Below are 23,546 nucleotides of genomic sequence, written 5' to 3' on the forward strand. Positions count from 1 at the left end.
CGCCAATAGACGTCAATTTGGTAAGACTGTCTTAATCACTGAGAAGATCTTTCCATATTTAATCAAAATATCAAAGGGCCAGCAGGTGTCTAATACCACCACCAAGTTAAAGATCTGAATTGCATTCAATACTGAATTGACGTAGCATAGTACTCAGAGGGACTATTCTAAGAAGGCTAAGACCTTAGGATTTGCCTCTACCCAAGGACCCTTACATGAGAAACCGTCATTCCTACTGCCTTACTGTTTCTTGGTAGTATTGTGTATGGCAACGTTTTGTTTCTTTTAACCATCCATAGTATAACCTGTCAAGTTATATATATCTTTAAATTGAAGGATTGCTTACAATATCAGATAAATAAACAATTATCATTTTTGTTTCACGTTTATTTCTTCACCAAAATTGAGAACATTTAGTCTCATCAGCCATTAAATTTTGAATTAATGAAGTAATTTAACCACAAAATCTAGAAAAGCCCAACAGATTTTTCATTTTTTTAATTAATCCTTGAGTTATTTTACCATATTACATAATTAGAGATCAGAAAAAACAATAGTTTACTAAGCATAATGATTATACTTATTATTTTTATTATACAAGTAGTATGATTAATATATAAAAACCTGGGAGTTGAATCCAAATGTTGTTGGTATTGAAATACCTAAAAGTCTTAACTGATTTAAAATCATCCACATGCTCTTTAGGAACCTGAGCTATCTCAAGAATTCTCAACTTATCCTCATACTGTATCAATGTACCACCCTATTGAATTGAAATAAAAAATAAAAATTAAAAACTAAATATAATAATCAATTATATTTTAATAAGAATCATATTTCTAACATTAAATTCAAAGAATTTAATTTATATCTTTTTTATTTTCTCTATAGTAATTTTGTTTATAATAGCATTCCCTCTTTCCATTTAAACACAATTTTAAAATAAAATCTTGCTATTTGAAATTTGTGATGTGAAAATAGAAAATCAACTTAAATCACGAAGAATTAAAAAAAAAAATTCAGCTGAATGAAATATTTAAAAAATATTAAATTCTTTAGTTTAATGTAGTTTTTTAAAAAAGTTTCAAAACAAGAATCATTCCAATTGTTTAATTAAAAATATATAATTGAAATATTTTTTATATATTCATTCTTTAATTTTCCATTTATTGTGCACACTTTGTTGCATGAAGTAGCAATATTGAAATACTAAGTAAAATATCTGATGGAGTTTACAAAAGAAATTTTATAATCAACAGAATGTCAACAATCGGATGGAAAAATATCAATTTTTAACAAAAAAAATCTTTAAGCAACAGAAAATTTTTAATGCCCTAAAAGAAACAATTGATTATTTTTTGTACAAAAGAAAAAAAATAATATATTTACCTTAACATCAGCCTTGGTTTTGTCAGTTAATTCTATTACGAATTCTTGTTCAACTTTTGAACTGAAGATGTGATTTAAAATACCTAAATCAACTGTAGCACCTAAGTTATCAATATTTGAAATGAAGCAGTAAGTTCTCCCCTGAAAGAAGAAATATAATAATTACATAATAATTTAAATTTTTAAGAAAGAAACGACCTGACCTAAACTATATTAAAGGATAATAAAATAGGAAAAATAATAAGTAGAAAACAATTGATTCCACTTCAAAAGTATACTTTAAAAAACAATATTAAATTAAAAATATGTGACTGAAGTTAAATGAATTTCCATATAAGGCAGACAACAGATACATGAGGTATGTTAGTTTGTCAAACATTCTAAAACAGTAACTGTTTTCCCGAAAATATTTGTACTTACATTTCATCTTTTACTACATTACTGACAATGTCAAACCTAATTAAACAGTAATAAATAACTAAAAAATGAAACACAATGATCTAAAAAATTCAAGAAACAGATAGTTTAAATGATAATGCTACTATTATTAGGATAAATAACACAAACAAAAAATGTATACTAAATATAACTAATTTTATAGTTATTAATATATTTATTCCTAGTTAGATCACCTCTTTAATAAATTTATCCAAAAGGCCAGAGTTTTTAAAACTCTTATAAAAATCTCCATGGCCCGGAGGATACCAACTGAAAAAATAAAATCTACAGTTAAAAAAAGTTTGTATAAATGGATTAAAATAATACTTAAAATACAAGCTATTTTGTAATTATTTAGTTTTATTTGATTTAACTATACTATATTGAATAAAAACCCCTATCTTCGTTCTTAAATCTTCAAAATAAGGAGTTTAATTTTTTTTTCACCCTTCCTTATTTAATATTAATATAAAAGAAACTGCAATGTTTTAAACATTAGCATATATTTATATTTAAGTTGATTAAATTACTTACCCTTGAGAATCTTTATCAACCACACAATTTTTTGGTACTGGGAGTAAAGTGTCCTTATATATGCGTGGATATGCACTTTGGGAAAAAGTATAGATTTGCAATTGAAGGCCTTCATATCTTTTTATAATTTTAGCAGTTTCCTCAGATGTATTAAAAGAATTCATTAAAACTAGAGGCACGTTCGTATCATATGTTTTATTCAAATGCTGTAAAATACAAAAAAGACATTATAATTAATACATTATGATGAGTAAAGTGAATAAATAATGAGAACATTAAATACACCCACACACACAATTTATCTAAAGGAGATATTAGCTGTTACCATGAACAGAGTACAGACATTAGTAAATATGAAAGTACAATAATTAAAAACTTGTTATATAAAATTGGATCGTTCGATCTAAGTAAACATGTGAGTTTCAAAGAGAGGGGTGGTATAATTGTTTTATATTGTATCATAAACTTTTTTTATTATAATTAATAGTTGAGAATTAAGATTAATATTATAATCTTAAGTTAATAATTATTTATAATATATATAATTTCCTTGTTAAAATGAATTATTATAAGCATTTATTTGTAATTTATAAGTAAATAACATTTTGAATTTGTCTCAACATGTTTTGAATATTTTGTGATTTTAAAATGTTAAAATAATTTTTGTTATATTTGAATTCAAAGGTGGTAAATTGCTTGGGATAACAGATATTTTATAACCATGGCCTTTGGTAAATAGACTTGATAAAAATAAATGCATAGTGTTGTGTGTATGGGAACTATAAATGTACCAAAATAAAAGTGATTTAAAATGGCATATGGTAAAAATAGGAGGTAATCTTGAAAATATTTCAAAACAGTTTTAAGTTTAAAGAGTATGTGTACTTTGATTGACATGAACTTTTTTATTTTAAATAAACAATAATAACAATGGTTAGAAAAACAGTTAAATTTATTAAGTGACATTAAATAAGATACATTTCCCGTTTAAAGTGATTGTGGAAGATGAAACAGAAGAATCAAGGAGTGATTTAATTTCGATACCTTCGAATCCTCTGGAGAAAGTGTGAAGGAATACGTCATCATCAAATATTATGATTCTTTTATTTATGTTGTATAATGTATCTGTATAAGTTTATATGATTATTGTATTTATCTTCATTCTAAAAAAAGGTTTTTAAAAAGTATTATGTTCCTTTTTAGTATGCAATATTCTACACTCACATACACAAAGCCTTGCAGTGTCCTTCCATTCCTTATGGGATTGTAAGGCTGGTTAACTTATAGGAGGCAGCTCACTCAATAATAAGAGTGATGTACCATGTACCTGAATTGGGAATCCCGATGTAGTCTTTCAAAATTTCAAATAGTCTTCCGAAACATTGGGAAAGATACTGCCAAATTGCTCCAAAGGAACTGGTTGTGGAGCCAGCAGCTACCCATGGAAATCATGGTTTGCAGCAACATGAGATTGGGTTACCCACTCCCATGCTACCCCATGGCATGGTCAATAGTACCAATAAAAAAAAAAGAACGAAACAATGTAACAAGATAAAATATGCTAAAACTAGGACAGACATAAACAGACAACATTTATATAAGCAATGATTCATCAGTGTGAATGAACTAAGATAATTATTTAAATGAGTAAATTGTATGTAACTGTATGAATGTGCATTTAGTGTGTGTGGGTGGGGGGAATGGAGGCTGTGTTTAGAAATCCCATAAGAATAATCTAAAATATTGCCAAAAACTAGATTGTTAAGATCTATGTTATTCATATAGAAGTTAATAATGATAATTAAAAAAACAGCAATAATCATGATCGTTTATATGAAACAATTGTTACCTGAATCTGCTGTACAGTGAGGTCCAGAAATGTGAGATCATTTCGAACTGTTATTGAGGATTTTGGTCCATGACATCCCATAGATGTTCCCAACCCTCCATTCAGCTTAATCATAACTAATTTTTGTAACATAGCCTTAACTTTTTCCAGGGACGGAGATGGAAGATCAGCATGTTGTAAGATCTGTTTTAGGAGAAATATTATTGTAATAATATGTAATATTATTATTCTTAAATTTCTAAAATAAAAAAATAAAAAGTACAAGGGTCTACAGTATTCATACATCAAATATCAATGACACTAAAAAATTGATATGATATAAGTAGTAATTTGAAAATGGATTAATATATTATTTTTATATTATATATCTGGATACCACCAATAATACCAAAACCGACAAGAAAGATACACATGTAAAAAAAAATTGCATCAGCCCTGTTTATGTTTATCTCTAAAAGGCAGGAATTTGAGGACATCTCTCAGGTACATCTAAGCATTTATGGTATCTCCTATGGGTACAAGATCAATTTTGATGTTGTACATAATGTCAGCCCAAAACAGATGATAAGTCAGTCTTCATTTCAACTGGTTTTTCTTGGTATACCATTAGGAGATCTGTCTTCAATTGTACCATGAATCAAAAACTTATTGCAACCTTAAAGCATTACTTTGTCCAACATTTAAGCATTGAGAGATTTTTTGTGTCGATAAACCTTCCTCCCTCAAAGCCATAATTTAATGGTATTTTCCTGGAGATAAAAAATGTTTGCTCATCATGAAAAATTTCACAATAGCACAGGTTCACATTAAGAACACTAAATCTCAACTAAAGCCGAATGCTAAATTGGATGGTAATCACATTTCTATGGGAAGTGCGTTGTTTTGGTTCTAATCCTGAAACCGCTCTATGTTTATACTCTGATGCTGTGCTTCTGAGACCAAAAGTGTGATTTACCGCTATTACGGAAAGAAGAGGCGAAACTTTTTTTTATGTATGCATTTAAATACATTACGATTTATTAAGGTGTACCTAGGTCTCATTTCATTTTTAGGTAACAATAAAAGTTGATAATAATTTCTGATCTACATATTGTACAAAATACACAAAAATAAGGAATTTATTTATACATTAGACGACTTAATTTTATTCAATATGGCAGCATGTTCCATGAAATCCTTATTATTAAGGATCAACTAATTTATCTTATAAGCTTGATCTCATTGAAGATGAGAACTGTTCAACAACAAATACATTAAATTATGAAACTTTATATAGGACAGAATAGTAAAGTGCACTTATGTCAGGAAAACATAAAGAAATAAAATGTCAAGCACAATTCTTTATGTCATAATTATCACTAAATTTGTTTTTTAATGGTTTATTTAAAAAATCACATTTATTTCAATCTTGAATATACATTCTTTTAAATTTCCTTAGGAAGAATATTGTAGATGATTACTTATTAGATATCACACATGATAACAGGAATATTAATATAACTCTTACCTTCGAGAAAAATATATTTCAAGGAATTTTGTTTTATATATACATAAAAACAAAATGAAGAATACCTTATTAAGAAACAACATCTAATAGTTTAATTGGATAGTAAAATGATTTTTAATAGAAATTAAAAATCTTTGAAATCCATTTAACATTAAGTTAGATTATTGAGTTATGTTAATGTTGCACTGAGGATGCGATATTACCACTCAGATATAGAAAATTATACAAATTAAATATATATTTTCAAATAATTATAAAAGTTATTGCCCCATACTTACAGAATTTTGAGGCAATTTCTGAATGGCATCCCATTTTATTTCAGTTGAACTTTCAGACAAGTATCGAGTAAAAAGCTCAGCAAATCCATTTAATTCTTTTCTACATTCTTCTCTCAATTGCTCAGGGTGTTCTTCTATAAGTTTATCTAATTCAGATCTAAGTCTGGCAGGAGCATCTCGTTTGGTAATTTCATGAAATTCTCTACTTCCTGACGGTTCTCTTTTATGCTTTTGTTCTCCCTGAAATAATAAAAATTCTTAGTACAAATAAGGACTATGCATTATTGGAATAGAAATATCCAACAGGATATAGATAACTTTTTTTTTTTTGTTTTGGAGAGAATTTAATTAACTTTGAAGTATATATATAGGCACACACACGCACACTAAGAAATACTTTTTCACATCTACCTTCAGGACAGAAAAAGAGAAGACATTTAGAAATAAAAAAAAGTAGTATCAATGATGATAATCCTGACCAGACAGGTTCAGCATACAGTTTAATTGATACAAGAATTCATCGGCAGAAAATTAACTTTTATAAGAAAATGTGTGGTTGAAGAAATGTGAAAACCTCTGGAAACTATAAGAGAATTAAAAGAAAATATATATGGAATTTACTTAAAAAGCTGATTATTGCCCTATTCTACAAATAAACAAATGCTTTTTATGCAAGTTATACTTGAATGTTATATTTTATGACAAAGGAACCTTTGATCCATTACTTACTTAACCAAGGCAATAAAACCCTGCAAGTAAAATTTAAGAAGAAATTCACCAGATCATTCCACTAGAAATATTCAGATAATTAGCAGTAGTGATATTGCCACATGAGAGGAGTAAGGGAAGTCACTTTCACTTTCTTTCAATCCATCCCCCAATCATTTTGAAATTAAAAAGTTAAAATATTTGAGAATTTAGAACCTACATTAAATTGCCAAAGTTGTGGTAAATCATTTTATTCAAAAAGTTACTACATTTTATATGTAATACTTTTTGATGCTAAGAAATTTGGATATTGCAGCGTGTGTAATGTAGTGTTTAAATTGAAAAAAGTGCCAACGTTTCCAACCAGTATGTGAAAAGTTCAAATCCAAATAAGTTGTGGACATGAAAATATTTCTATTAATCTACAGTCCAAATATATTTTAGAATTGGAAAACAACTACTGGTTTGAAACTCGGTGGGAAGGAAATACTAAAAAAGTATCAAGAGGGATAATACCAGAAAGGTAAAATTATTTACATTCAGATGGTGAAACTTAAAAAGTTCTTAAATTGAAATTTCGCCAAAATTGATGAATCCTCTATAAGCCGCTCCCAAGAATAAGATTTTAAAAAAATAAATAAATATCACGAAAACTGTGATAGTAACTTCTTGCTGGATTCAGAATATTATTAAGGAGTATTTTCGCTAAGGGAATAATAATCAACTGTCAGATTAATTAATTATTCAAGTACTTGTATTCAAGTATTTATCATAGATTGAATTTTTTTTTTATTTCCAAACATATACATATAAATGTCGATCCATGCCGGACGGGTCTCTGTTTTTCTCCCCAATTTTGAAATTGTCCCAGTCGTCTCTAACAATATTTTGAATTGTTCTGTATCCTAATAGATGGAAAATTTAGGAAATAAAAGTACAAAATAAATTAAATTTAAGAAATTTGTAGTAACAAGTAGTAAACGAATAGTCAAGTTCGTATTTGTATGCACTATATAGTGTAACCTCCAACCACTGATGTGACGTTACACAGACGCTTCGGAAACGGAATGTAAGATGATAATTGGTAACCTTAACTTTATCTGGGATTTGTTTTGTTTAAAGATTTCCTATGGATTCTCCAGAGTGGGAATGTCAATATTCATTTATGAAGGCTGCCGAGAAATAAATATTGACCAGAACTGTCTTTAACATAAGCAAGGCCATGCTTGAATTGGAGGTGTCCGGGGCAATATTCTGTTGGGCGTTCCGTCCACTTCACAAAATCGGCCAGTAGTCTATTTTTTTGGAGTATGTTATTGATTCGAGCCTGCAAGTACTTTAATAAGTCTTATCATGTTAAAAGGAATATTTTTCAATTATACATTGTTCAGCTGCCATGCTCGCAACGAAATATTAGATGAGCAAGTGTATTATAAAGATGGGAATGGCCGCTTCGACAAGATGATAAACTCCAGGCATTGTGCGAAGCCTTTCATTTAGAAGTTAAAAAAAAAAAAAAAAGCACGATATCTCTGTCACTACGATGGCGTTTTCCCCACATCTGTACTTGGAAATAAACACCAACTCAATTAGGAGGGGCTGTGGAGGTATGCATCAACGCAACCCTCCGACGACCTTCTTCAATTAGGTGGAAAAGGAGGCAAAAACAAGATTGTCAAATGGTTTCACGTCGTGAAAATAAAAACACCAAACAGTCTTCTTCCAAGCATTACATCATTTTCAAGATGTGATTCCGACAGCTTGAAATAAGATTATTTTGTGTTCTATTCCCAAAAAAGAATAATTAAAGGGACAGTAATACGCCTTTAAGATAACTGCATAAGACTTGACCTTGATGGTACTAGCAGGAAACTAGAATTTGCTATTAATAACTCTAAAATCAAATACATGATTGCAGGTGACAGTCTTAACGAAAATTTAGTTTAGTTTTTAATATTTGAAAGAGTTGATTACTTAGTTTACCTGGTCTCGCAGATTAATAATGCAGGAAATTACGTTTGGTTAAGAGTCGGTATCTGTGTAGTGGCTCAATTTCGAGAGCCACAAAACCAAGATTCTAAAAAACTGATTAGCGCTTTTGCACGGATCAGAAACATGAGCCTTCTCGAAGTTTGATGAAAGGGGAAGCTCCTTTCATTTGGAAGAAAACTCTCTGGGCGAACTCATGGTTCTATAAAAAATGATTATAGAACTGCACACAAATAGATAAGATATACTCATTGTTTAAAGAAACTAAAGTAAGAATTATGATGCTTCGTGGACTATCCTGTGCAGGCTATATCACGTAGGATAGGAATCTACAAGATCCCCTAAAAAAAAAATCATTGTTGAAGACATGGTACCAGAACGAGAGGCCACCCGAAAGTTGGATGGGTGTAGTCGGAAAAGCTTCAAGTACTCTGCTTGGGGTTCCGATTTGGTGGAGCTGTAATTTTTTGTCGAGGCTATTAAATAGAATAGTTTATTTTGTAAAGTGCACGAGTTTACTTTTGATGTTCCGCCAACGAGCCGTAAATATATTTTAAAAAAATATATAATCAATAACTATCTCTGTACCTCCCTCTGATTTTTTTGTAATCATTTAACATCAAACAAATAAATAATCGATTTAAAACGTTATTAATATACAACAACAAATAGCTACCTATAACAATCACGAGCGAAGAAATAACTGCATTCAATAAACTTGAATGGGACTTCTTATGCTTTGTTATACAACAATCAACTGACTAGACAGAAAACCAATAAAACATACTTCTTCCCAACACAAATGCTAGTTGAGGTTATTTCATGATCAATAAAGTAGGAAATGGTAATTATAAATATCATTTACAGCCTGACGTTTTTCAATTAGTGATGGGTTAAACTGTGAAATCTTGGTAACCAATTAGAGGGTAGCAGTTACATAGTGATAAAGTCTTCTAATAGTAGTTCATTTTAATAATCTTCGAATTCACTTTTTGTCAAAACGCTTGTTGGTTTTGGAAGAGAAGTTATCACTCAGTAACTGTCGCCCCGTTATCCACTATCAAGATTTCACTGTTAGCTCTTCAGTACATTCAATACTTGAGTTAATTTGGGATAAAAGTATTTCTGATAGCATTTTTTATAACAACAGGTAATCAAAACCTCTTAAATATGTCCTTCCCTCAAGCGTTTTATACACAGATATTGAACACAATAATTATTTTAAGTCACTGCCTGTGGAGTAGCTAACTGAGTGGTTCCCCACACGTAAAGCTCCTCGAACCACCAAGCCAGAAATCGAACTATTGGAGGACAACACCCTCTTCCGACTTGGGACAAAGGAGAATCCCCTTCTGGAAACATTGTTGCTAAAAAGTGCATTTTGATGCAATTATGATAGGGCATTGACCTGTTAAGACATTAAAACGAACTAAAACTCAAGCATCAGGAAAGGTAAACAATTAAACAGTGGTAACAGTAAGTCCTAACAAAATATGTGCTATCAGACTTTTCCATGGTGTACTCCTAAGGTTCTCACGGCCCACCTATGAGCCCTGGACTACCGGTTGTTGATAGCTGAACTAACCTAATGTTTTAGGGGACCAACTCTCCTCCACCACTCAAAGATACTGACTGGCTAAATATTTTTTTCTCTAACTTCTTAGTGTTTACAGAACCTACCTAATCCTGGTGAAGGGATGGCACAACCCTAGGTGAAGCCAAGGAATGGAAGGTTGGCCACACCCCTGGAGTGCTAACATTGATTTTAATGTGAATTTCCCACACTAATGTAATTATCTGATAATTGAAATCATTGACTAGCAAATATGAACTGAACAGAAGTAATAATTGTTCTTTCTAACTCTAACGATTTGGTATATCAATGATGAAAATCCAATTAATCATTCTCAAAAAATGTGTGCACAATTCTCTGTTCTCCGTTTAAACTGACACATTTCAATGTGAACAGCAGGGTTCCCAAAATTTATTTAGTGTTTAATTTATATAGGGCCTGAATTTAAAATTTAAAAAAAAAATTAATTTGTTAAATATTTCAAGTCATATAATCTCAGATAGCTAAATGAACTATGAATTTTTTTAAGGAAAACATCAAATATAAAGTTTCATATAAATAATTGTGTCTGATATATTGGTTTAGGTTGTTTTTTAACAAAAAACAATGCTATAATCAACACTATAATTATTGATACATATAAACATAGATTAAGGATTGAGAGAAAAGACCTTGAGATAATTACACAACGGTTCATTATTTAGATTAATAGTTTATAACATTTAATAATAACAGAAAAATGCCTGGTCTGTCCATTCACACAATTTTCCTTACCATTACCTCTATAAAGGTAAACAGAAGAATGTTTATAACAAAAAAGGGAATGGGAGTTGAGAATTACAAAAAAAATAAAATAAATAAATAAATAAAAATAAAACTACTATCAACAACAAACTAAAAATAAGGTTTGATTAGCTGTCCAAGTATTCTGTCTTGGATGCCCCCCTCTCAGTCTCTTTGGAGCTCTTTTTGGCTTCACTTGGCCTAACAGTCTTACTCCCTCCATTTTATTGGTATCTCCAAACTATGAATTCACCCCGGATTCTAAACAGCTGTTGCCGGGAGCTCCATGTTTAAATTTTACTACAAACTTAGAGAACTCCGTAATATTCCCTCCCATTTATCTCATAAATTAAGAACTTCAAAAAATATGAATAAGATTTGTTCTGTGGGAAATTTATTTTATTTTTTCTTCATTTTTGGTAAGAATATTTTTTGTATGTGTGTAATAGATTAAGAGACATTAGCAAAATCGAACAAAACAATTTTTTTTTTGTATATCATTAGTAGACCCTCCCAAACACTATTGCAATAAAATTTCGAAAACTTCAGTACCGAAATATCAATCTAACGAATAGATTTAATTTATTTTTCAAGAGTTTTTATTTTAAATAGTTAAAAGTTCTTTTAGCTAATAATATTATTCGTTAAATATCTATTATAAGAAAAGTTAGTAATCAACGTTTGAATAACTGCCATCTAAAACACGAGTCCTTCTTTTCTACGGTTGATGAATAGGAACTAGAGCTTCTAATTTTTTTTTTATCTTTATTTTATGTCACTTGCAAGGTAGCTTGCCAATAGAAGAATAATCATTTCGTACATACGTGAGCTATAGTTCGTTTTAAAATAGTAGGTTTTATTTCAACTACGAAATTAACTACTTTTACCATAATATATTTTTCTTTATCCTTTATATTAATACAATTTGTATAATACAAGGTTTTATTTTGTAATTTAGAGATAATGAACATAAAATTTTGACCCACTTTTTTAAAACTAATTATTTTCTATTTTTATCGGTGAATAATCTAACATTATTCCATACACTTTAATAAATCATTGTTCGGGATTATAAATGTAATTATTAATCCATGATTAATTAACTATTTTGAATATATTAAATTATTCAATTTAAACATTTTTATGAATATCAAGGAAAAAATATATCTTGTTTTTCACAACATATAAGTCTTACTGAATAATAAGTTTAGTACTGCATACCAAATTACCCAAATATAATTATTTTAAGTTTCTCATACTAATTTTGACAGTTTCCCTTTTTATTAAGATCATTAGTAGGCCAATTATAAAAATTATTTATTTGTATGGTCAAATAAGTTTATGCTGAATTTTCGTAGGGTATATCGTAGTTGAATGATACATTTTAAGGAGTTCAACTTGTGAGACATGTGAGATGGAAAACCAGGGGGTACAAGTCAGTTATTTTTTTATAGAGTTAATTTTATTATTAACTACATTATTTATACATTTTATTAAAAAAGGATACGCATAGTGCTGAGATATAGCGGGAACAAAATCAAATACATTAAAAAAAAAATAACCATTAGCTGTTTTATTTTTTAACACAATAAAAGCGACAAGTGTCCGTTATGGCCGAGGGAGTTATGGCGTTACCTAACTAACCTGTAAAATGTAGCGGTTCGTTCAAATTCGGCCGGGGCAGGTTAACGTTTATTTCGTGATGGTCTCACAAAATAAAACTTGATCCTCCCAAAGTGAATGAATAGGTAACCGTCTCCCTGCTCCGAATGTCAGATACGACCCAGTAGGTTATAAAATGTAAATAAAAGTATGTTAAATAGAAAAATTAAAAAAAACAAAACATTTATGTCCTTTGTTGTGAACTAAAATATATGCTCCATTCATGCTAACTTATTGCATCACCTAGTTATGCAATGTTAACGAACATCTAATTTGTTTAAGGTTGTTTTTTTTTTTTTTTGTTAATGTTTTATGCAATTTTAACAAACATTTAATTTGTTTAAGATTAAAATATTGTTTTTGTTTAATGTGTTATGCAATGTAGGAACTGGGATGCAATGTTAATAAAATTTTAATTTGTTTAAGATTAAAATATTGTTTTTGTTTATTGTGTTATGCAATGTAGGAACTAGGATGCAATGTTAATAAACTTTTAATTTGTTTAAGATTAAAATATCGTTTTTGTTTATTGTGTTATGCAATGTAGGAACTGGGATGCAATGTTAACAAACATTTAATTTGTTTAAGATTAAAATATTGTTTTTGTTTAATGTGTTATGCAATGTAGGAACTGGGATGCAATATTAATAAACTTTTAATTTGTTTAATATTAAAATATTGTTTTTGTTTTATGCAATGTAGGAACTGGGATGCAATGTTAACAAACATTTAATTTGTTTAAGATTGCAATATTTTTCTTGTTTTTTCAATGTGTTAAACAAAGTTGGAAATAAGATGCAATGTTGATAACCTTTTAATTTATTTAAGGTTTTTATTATTTTGTTAAATTAATTTTTGTGCACTTTCACCAGTTAACGTTAACAGTTACAATGGCCGACTATAATACTCATGACTCAAAGATAAGTAAAACGTTTCCCATAAATCTTGTTACGGAACCTATTACATTATTGTTGAACGAACCTCCGAAATATTAAAAGGAGGCATTTCACGCTTGATGGTTGGATGCAATTCTAGCTAAATCGTCAAAGAATTTGCGGTGGCCTGCGTCCAAAATGTTCTCTTCTCCTTAGATTGTTTAGAAGCGCACTTTGCCAAGAAGTCAATATTATCCAAAAACTCAGTTTTGAACAAGACGACTTTCCATCATGACAAGTCTTTTTCTGTTTAAATAAATTAATTTGGTCAGGGAAGACAATGAGCACGTGTAAGTGAGCTACAACCATAATCTGATATTTAAGAGATAAAGACATACAAGCAGGAGGGCCTTCAAGAATTCCTTTAGATTATTCCGTGCAACTATCTTTTTTATAATTCCTTACAAGTTTGTCAAGCATAACAAGAACCGCGTTGAAGCGTGGTGTAGAACGAGCGCGAAGTTCATGAAATTTAGTAAGAAGAAAGATGCCGTATTATGGAGAGTTGAAAAAAATAAAAAAGGTGGTCTCACTCTACTTTTATCAAATGAAACAGAGAGTCCGCCAAGTACAATATGCTTCACTCCGTCCCGAACTTTCTCTATCCGTGCAAGAGTTTAAAAGGCCGGAGAGGAACGGGACGGGCCGGAGAGGAACGGATCGGACTGGCTTTAGTGGGCGCAGTGCCACCTAGTAACAATTGATGCAATATGTTACCATTTTGTTACAAGGTAACTCATAAGATGCCAACGTAGGATTGAGCAATTCAATCGCTAATTTATGGTCGGATTCTCAATAATTCTTATATCAACACCTTAAGAACATTTTACCAATAAATACTGTAAATTTATATTAATTACTCTTGCTAGGTATTCTGCAGCATCACTACTTATTTACCTTTTGAAGCCGAGGAGTACAAGTAATATTTGGCATTATGCAATGACAATGAAATGGTTTATGAAACCATAGCATACAATAAAACTTGAACACTGTAGGATATTAATAAAAATATTTCTTACTTTATTTTACGCAATATGCGTTTTTAAAAATGATGAATTGGTCACTACAAGGTTTCTCATCCACACAAATATATTCATGTTGCTTTACAAGACTGTTCGGAAAGAACGTCTAGGAAGATTAAAAAATAGATTATATCATATCCATTTATCAAAATTCCTAAGAACCTTTAATATTAAATAAATTTAAAAAAAATATCTAACGTAATAAGATTATGTAATTAAATATTACTATCGATATTGGTATTGGAATTAGTCCAGTTAGTATGCCTAGTGGTCCTTTTTGCCAATCCCTGGAGGCTACTTTGACGTTGCTGCCGCGTACTAACCAAGGTGAGAATATTAATATCGGGACCGCCGAGAACTAAATATTAACTGCCCCAGGTGGGAATCGAACCCACAACGTTCCGAACGCTCTAGGACTCCCGCCCCAACTCGCAATCCCGTCGCGTCCCTAATTAAATATTAACAACTGATTTACTGATTGTTTTCTAAAATTATTTTTCAGTAATATTTTTGTTCCGTTATAATATACCATGAGGTAGTCCTACGCAGTAATATGGGTGAGACCTGTATTCTTCAGGCCATCGTGAGAAAGTTTTATCAGGGCAAAATTGGTTCTTGTGTCAACATAAAAATGTCTGCCCTCGAGAAATCCATTCTACCTGACTTAGTTAGCTTTAACTCACTCAGCTGTGTGGCTACATTTGGTAGTGTGTGTGTGATGGAAAAGTATTTTTCAGAAAAGGTATGTGGGTACATCCACTCAAAATCATAAGTTATATTTCCTCTTCTAAATATTTTATACATTTTATTTTTTGACGTGACAACGTCTTATAAATCATTTTGCGGGATGCCATGTTAGAAAAAGTGTCCCGTAACGGAAGTAGATTGTGGGGGAGGTAATTAGTAGTGTAGTAGTGGGGGTAAGAGGATTATAGATGCTGAGAGTCATGCAGGCAAAAGTGTCCCGTAACGGAGAAGGTAGTGGTGGGGATGGGTAAGAATGAGGTGGTGGGGGTAAGAGGATTATAGAGTATACGTTGTCACGGAAATATGTCGCCTCGCGCCGAGGCCTACACGGGCACGGTTCTTTTTATTTTTTACCCACTTGTAACGTTTCTCCAATAAACACTTTGTCATCTCTGTAACGTATTTTTTAATTCTGAGTCTGACCGTTCGCGGCGCAGAACCCACTTGGCGGTAAGATTTCATGCTAACAGGGTCGTTTCGTTTTACTCTCTTTTCCCTCCCTATATTTATTTTACCCCCCCCCCTTCCTCCTTTTCTATTCTATTCTAAATTTCCTTTTTCTTTCCATAATTTTAATTTTTAAATTATTAATAAACTAAAATATATAAAATCATATTTCTTTGCATTATATAACTTCAAATTTTAATGTTATTTTATTAATTATGTTATTTTACCTACTTTTTCAATTGCCTATGTATACATTCTATTTTCCACTTCTTTCATCACTTTAATTTTATTAATTCCATTCTGTACAATTATTTACTTTATGTCATTGTGTTTATATTTTCTTTATTCATAGGTTATCTTGTTCTGTTCTTAGCCCTGATGAAGGCTAGAAATTCTGGCCAAAACGTTGGCACAATTAAATAAGTTACTTCAACTTATTTGTGTTATATTTTTACCGCACCCCCAATCATCTTCTCCTCACATAAGATATTTTATGTTTTATAATCTTCAGCTTTCAATGAATTCAAGCCCAAAGCAACATACCTTAAAACTTTGCTCAAAATTTAACCCATCAAAATAATGTCATACCATGTCACTGCTACATATTAGGTCGTTCCAAGGTGCAAGTAAATAACCAATTACACCAAACTTCCCTGTTTATTTTTAAATTTTTGAGATAAATTAATTCTTAATGAATAGACTATAAAGAAGATGTAAGTTAAGCAGAGAGGCCATAATGAAATTCTTAATGTATTCTGACTTATCATTAAACATAGTTATTAGTTTATTTTGTTATTTGTAAACCAATAATAATTATAATTAAGTCCCATTTATATAAATATTGCCCATGATGAAGTCGTAGCCCAAGGTTCAATACGGGGTGATATAATATCTTGAGTCATTTGTTATTTATTTTTAAAAAAACATACATAGGCATAATCTGAAGATAAAATATTTTTAAAATAAGCAATATGTCTTCAAAGCAGGACTAGTAACGCTCTATTTTGAACTTGTAAAAATCTTTTTTACTTCAGAAGCTATAAAGAATTAAAAAAAAAAAAAAAGATTTAGGATACTCTGATATAGCTCAAATTCCCCTACTATATGAACACCTTATCTTAGTCGAACCCGCCAATGTCTTAGTAACAGCAAACATTTCCTTATTTTCGGATGTATCATAAAGTAAATACATAACATTGCTAGCAACACAAAATTGCTCAAGCAGCAATGACAAAGCACAATTGCACTGATCTTCTTAGAAAGGAAACTATTATTATCAAATAATAAGCATGACTCTCAATAAGCTATAAATAGAACATGCGATCGACTACTGAGCCTAATAATGCTCCTCTGATACTGAACAAGTAATTAATTGGGTTGTAAACATAACCAACTCGTATATTAAAAATAATCTTATTGTAATCGGGTAATATAATAATTAAATAAATCAATATTCCATAAGAATAAAAATAGATATTTCAAACAATCACAATAATTTTTACCCTTTACACAATTCTCAAACCATACAAATAGAATGACGAAAATTTTTTTGCCTCTATTTATAGATATTATTACATCACTAAAGGTTTTATATGTTGCCTTGGCCCCCTCACAGACTTCAGTAGGTAACAGAGGTCATTTCCTACAATGTTTGACAAACTTTGCTTTGGCCACTCGGTCAAATATTTTTTTACCGTTCATTTAAGTTTTTAATGATCAACTTTTACTTCACCTTACCTATATATGGTATATATAGGTAAGAGGGACTGCGATCGCGAAAAATTTTATCATCGAGTTTTCGATGAAGATAAATGTTTTTGAGGGCCACTGTGTCCAAATAACCAAATCTCTCACAAAAACGAAAAGTAGTAAAGAACTTAAAAAATTTCGACATATTAAAAGTTTATCGATAAAATCGACAGACTGGAAGTGCCACATAAAGAGTATTCATGATCTTTAGTTTAACATGTTAAATGAAGAAATATTTCCTTCTCTCTCCATGTTAAACTAGTATAACATGGTTGAGAGTCGGTTACTAGGTCTGTTAAATGGAGAATGACATCATGCAACTGACCAGCTGAGCTCGTCACCGTTTTGTTTGTTGTGTTAGGTTACTTGCTCGTAGTTTAAATTCTAATTGTGTTAGTATTGTTTTGAATGTTTTCGAAACTAATAAAGCAAAGAATGGCATAATAATAATGTAATGATTGTTGTCAATTAGCTCATCTTGATTCTCTTCCTCACAAGTTGTAATAAATTACTTTAATCAAAACTTAGAAGTGAACAATAACATGAAGTTTAGGAAGGAAAGGTTATAAAACAAGTTGCTCAAAAAATCCGCTAGGAGCTCTCATGCATTTAACATTTAACACAATATCATGAATACCCCTATTATAGAATCGGCTTTACACATTTTGTATTTTATTTTATCAAAAACAGCTATAATGAATTTGAATAAACTCAGTATGTTACTGTAAAACTTGATTATCTTTGAAGTGTTTCTTAGATTTAATAACGGGTTTCGAAGTTGAATTAAACATCTCAAAATGTTTTTTAGTACAGGTAATTAAGTACCAAAACACTCTCAAAAAACAAAAGTTGGTTAGTTGATGAAACTATGTAAAAACATATCGCTTATGATGAGATTGAAGAGCCCGAAAAATTCCCGAGGTGGAAAGAGTATTTTTAGGGGGGGAGTAGAGAACAAATGTGTTAAAGGAAATATTAGTTTTGGATCAAGAGACCCATATTTCTTGAGTATTTTTTATGTTAAGCCCAATGGAATGACCACCATAAGAAAGCTATGCTTTTTTGTAGACGAAAATTCCCTTATTTCTATTATTAATAACATTTTTTGCTAATAAATAGAAAAATAACTTATATAACATCTTAAATAAAATTTCCTATAATTTATACGTATGTTAAAATTTTCGAGTAATCTGCGACGCCACTAAAGAGTCCATAAAGTAGTCCAGACATGAAAAATATTCTAATGGAGCGTTGTTAGTAAAAAAAAAGTATAAAAGTTTTATAAAACTCAACGATTTTACATGGTTTATGGGATGCTAAATCCGATTATCAATTTTTCTACCTCGATAGTTGCATTTGGTTTGATACGTTTTGTATGCTTATCATTGGAAAACTAAGCATTTCCCGAAGATAAAAATTTGATTAGCGTTATACAACCTAATCTAAATTCACCCACGCAAATCTAGACCAATCCCCTTTTTATCAGGATCGTTAGGAGCTCGATAATATTTTTTATCAGTAAGGTCAAATTTAAATAACTTTATGCTGAATTTTCAAAAATGAAGAATTATTAGGATTTTATTAGAATTATATTTTTTTTTTTTGGGGGGGGGGAGAAGGGGAGGAGCTTTATTCAATTGACAATTTCAAATATATGCCTGGTGGTTTTAAAAACCTCAAACGAGAAAATAATTATTTTTTCTTAATTGAAGAAGTAAATTGTATTTTAAAATTCAAATTATATAGTATTTTTTTTAGAACAAAATTTCCTATTAGGTGTACAGAATCTAACAGGGACGCTAATGCCCTTTCTCACTCTCTTACAGCTCCCAAAACACACTAAGTCCTGAATACGCTGCTTAACATCTGTAGATTTACTCCATACACAAACGGATGTAGGACAACAGTGGATTTAAAAAGGAAAATCTAACAAAAAGTACCAGAAAAATCTACAGAAGTGATCCGTCAAAAACATGGGCTTGGGGCCCATATACGTTGGGACCAATATACGGATCCTTAAGACGTAATTGAACCATGTGCGGCCCAACCCAACTTGGGGCAGAAAGGGTCGCATTCGGAAAGTATCTGAATATTAGATTACTTCAAATCGCATTTTGAGTCACTTTTAAAGTGCATTTGCTATTTAAAACCTTCTAGCTGGCACCCAAACATCAGGAAAGGTAAATAATAAAATTGTTCTCACAATAAATTGTCATAAAAATATGTGTAGTCGTTAACTTACTACGACCCATCACCAAACTCGAGGGCCACCTGTTGGGAATCACTGAGTATAATCCGTTTCTGTTGGAACGGTATTGGGTTGGTGCGAAAGAATAGGATCATGTTTATTGTTATATCATGATATTGTTCTCTTGCTTATGAAGAGTAGAATATAGAAACCAGATCTTGAACACCGCTATGGCAATGTCAACAAATAACAAAATTAAATAAACCTGAAAAAAGTGTCATAACGTGGTGACGTAGTAACCACGGGACTTAAGAAGCTATCGTTTGAGTTGGGATGAGCCTAATCCGTGAGTTACCTCAAAAATGTTAGGTTTTAGAAGTCTAAAACAACACTCGGGATGTTCTGTATAAACAGACCGTCGAAATTTTTAAAACCCGACTTGTACCGTATCGATCCGCAGTTTTGAAATCCCTTTTCATTTTATTAAAGTCGTGAGAATTTTAGAATCAAAATTAGGATTAGTCACTTCCTCATGAAATTCCATTTTTTTCCCGCAATTCATCGATCCAGGATACACTGAATTAATTTATGTACGATATATACAAACAGTTCATAAGATTGTTGCAGTCGTTTTCAACTTAACTGGTTTTGGAGAAATGGACCTCGAGAAATTTTGCCGCTTTTAGAAAAGAAAAATAGTACCACTGGTGGGCACCACTTCCTACCTCTACGCTACTGATAGGTGTGAGTAAACTACATTCCTGTATCAACAATATATTCATCCAAAGACTCCAGGTGTATTAATTATTTGCATTAAATTAATTCTTCAGAGATTGGTCAGCCTTCACTGACTCACACGTTGATGTTTACTACAAAATTAAAAAATACATAGCTGGTTTAAATAGAGAAAAATTAAACTCGACAAAGAAAAATCAGCACATAAGTTTTAGGCTCTAACGACACCTGATCCATTGCCATAAACAGATTAACATTTCATTACTTAGGACTCACGATCGACAAACGGATGACCTGGGGCTAATGCATTAGACAGAATGCATTATCTTATGCACAAAGGATCAGCTAAAAACATTATCAATGCAAATACACTAACTGGAACCAAAAGGTTTTATCCCTCATGACTTCACGGAACAACTAAAAAGATCCACGCTCATAGATTTTCGACTTCAGCACAAGTTTACCTTGTTTTTTAAACAAAACCTTAAATATAAAATAATGTAAAAATAAGCATACATGCGGTGCATACTAACATTCAGACTTATATAGAAAGATTTTATAAAAAAGAGGGATAGTAACAGACTTATATGATAGTAACAAAATATGACAAGGATACATATACCAGAAGATATCCGAAAAAAAAGACATAAAAGCAGATTTATTTAAGGACCTTCTCGAATAAAGTCATAGATTCAAAGTAGTAATAGGTACTTTCACAGGACAGCAGATGTTCACATACTCCAAACCAAAAATGTCAAATATATCAGATCACATACACTTATTGTCAGGGATTCAGCGACAGGTGCAGAATAGATTCAAAGAAAAAAAAAAATTATTTTTGATTTCATAACCTATTATTCATTGATAAGACAAGTATAAACACTTATTTTATAAATTAAAATAACCATAGTAATACAACAAATAATCTAGATTAGCATTTATACATGTATTACGATAAGTAAAAAAAAAAAAAGCATAAAATTGACTAGAAAAATATTGTAATGAAATGGAGATAAGCAAGCAAGGTAAGTAAATTTTTAGAATAGCTATTTAAAAATAACATTGGCCAATTTTCAAAAAAGAAAAAATTGTTCATAAATAGCAATAGGGTTACATAAAATAATAACATAATTTTGAAACAGTTAAAATTTAACATTATTAGTTATATGTAAAAAAGATGTTTATCAAAGGGATGATAATAATAATGATAATTGTTCATTATTGAAAATAGCGCTAAGCCTAAAAATTATATTGTATTATTGATGTTAATAAGAAAGAAATGATAATGGACATAAAAGTTTAAAATTTCCTACTATGAATTAAAAAATAATGGGTAAAACAAATATGATGTTATTTATTGTTATTATTAATTTATTAACTTCCAGAAATTATTAACCAATAATCAACGAAGTTAATTTACTCATTTATCTTTATACAAAATCCAGTATTCTTGATTCGAAAAAAATTGGCTGTTGGAATTTTACAAAGAAGTGAGTAGAATAATTTATTCACGAGGACCGAGCGTGGTACAGCAAGGTCCCATTGAGTACAAATTCCACTTACGCGCTCTAAGATATTTTAAATAAATGAATAGAGAACCCTTTATGATAACACTACTCAACCCGTAATAAGTTATCAGATGATTGATAAAATCGTTGATAAATAACACAGATAAAATATGAATCGATTATCTATGAATTGAGTAAAACCACTTGAATATGTTTTTAAATTCAACAGAATCCACAATTTTTTATTTTTAAATGATCATAATAAGACAAAAAATGTTATAACTTAAACAAATAAAAATTGTTTTCCAAACCATTGAGTAGATGTCAATAAATTAATTAAATTAAAACCGCGGACTAATTGAATTAAACAGAGGAGAGTCAACTTAACGCCACTAATATTCTACATCAAGGACGCACAGAACGACTAAACCTCAATGGCAAATTAATGTTTCAGTTATAAAATATCCAATGAAATAAGTTTAAAAATAATTCTTAATAATGACAAAATATCTGATACTCCTCATTAAAGATATAAATATATCCTTTTTTTTTTTTACTTATTGCAATTTAAACTTTTGTTAGACTTTAACGCACTCCTTCAGATGTTCTAATAAACAAATGTTTCCAAAATGTGATTCGATTTTTTTTCTTTTTAGTAATAGGCATCAAAATAGAAAAAAATTAAATTAATAAACATTATATGTTATATTAAACATACCTCGTCCTGTGGATCATTTTGGAAACCGGACACATTGACACCCCCGTATGTGCTCAAACCAGACCCGATCAACATCTCTATTTGACGACAAAAACAAATCTACTAGTGCCATGAGTTATCAAGTTCGATAACGACTCCCCACTACATCGTAGAGCAGCTCCTCCTTAGCAGAGTACAAGCGACACACTGACTCGTTACTTCTGCATGACCTCCACAGAGGTATTTAAGTCAAGATTTGAGTAGAAATGACCATAACACACGCATTAAAGCATTCACGTATCTAATACTACGCCTTACAACAATAACGAAGCACAGATGATATGTCAACATTGACCTTCATCACTGATGTCACGGAAATGAAGTAAATAATAATTACTTTACGATTCTAAATAAAACTTTTAAAAAACGGATATAAAGAGTAATTATAATGGCATACTACATATTTATAAAGGTTATTTCCTGTTGTATAATACCCAATTGTGCACAATTTTCCTTTAACCATCGAGCCGTAATCTACTGACAAAAAGACTAATCAATTCAACAAAATAATTAAATTTGAATATACCACTGCTTTGATTTGATAGTGGCACATAAGAAAAAAAAAATCCTTTTATTACAAATTTGTGTTTGACGTATTGCATTAAGTGTACCGTATGGGTTACTTTCCAACCCTAGCTTAATACCAGTTCATGTAAATTCAGAATTCATTAACGAAAATAAAAAAGAAGATTTATATTTGATGGGCTTACTTAATTAGGCTTCTTTAGGTTAATTAACTCCTTTTGTC

The 23,546-nt window shown here is 30.4% G+C and overlaps 1 protein-coding gene across 4 annotated transcripts in view; it reads right to left on the reverse strand.

Annotated features, from left to right (window-relative positions):
* The window catches only part of UGP (UDP-glucose pyrophosphorylase), a 45,308-nt gene that overhangs the window by 5,137 nt on the left and 16,625 nt on the right, over nt 1-23,546 (reverse strand). For 3 of the 4 annotated variants that reach the window (XM_067046874.1, XM_014426870.3, XM_014426871.3), the window contains exons 2-7: nt 5,996-6,235; nt 4,211-4,393; nt 2,362-2,567; nt 2,022-2,097; nt 1,390-1,530; nt 625-763 (exon numbers count right to left, since the gene is read on the reverse strand). In XM_067046874.1, the coding sequence (XP_066902975.1) occupies nt 625-763; nt 1,390-1,530; nt 2,022-2,097; nt 2,362-2,567; nt 4,211-4,393; nt 5,996-6,235 (985 nt within the window). Of the gene's footprint in view, nt 1-624; nt 764-1,389; nt 1,531-2,021; nt 2,098-2,361; nt 2,568-4,210; nt 4,394-5,995; nt 6,236-22,759; nt 22,982-23,546 lie in introns of those variants that run through there. The other variant, XM_014426869.3, reaches the window with a different exon arrangement.

Source organism: Halyomorpha halys, unplaced genomic scaffold (genome assembly GCF_000696795.3).
Source record: "Halyomorpha halys isolate HHAL.00 unplaced genomic scaffold, Hhal_1.1 Scaffold599.1, whole genome shotgun sequence".
Taxonomy (NCBI): Eukaryota; Metazoa; Arthropoda; class Insecta; order Hemiptera; family Pentatomidae; genus Halyomorpha; species Halyomorpha halys.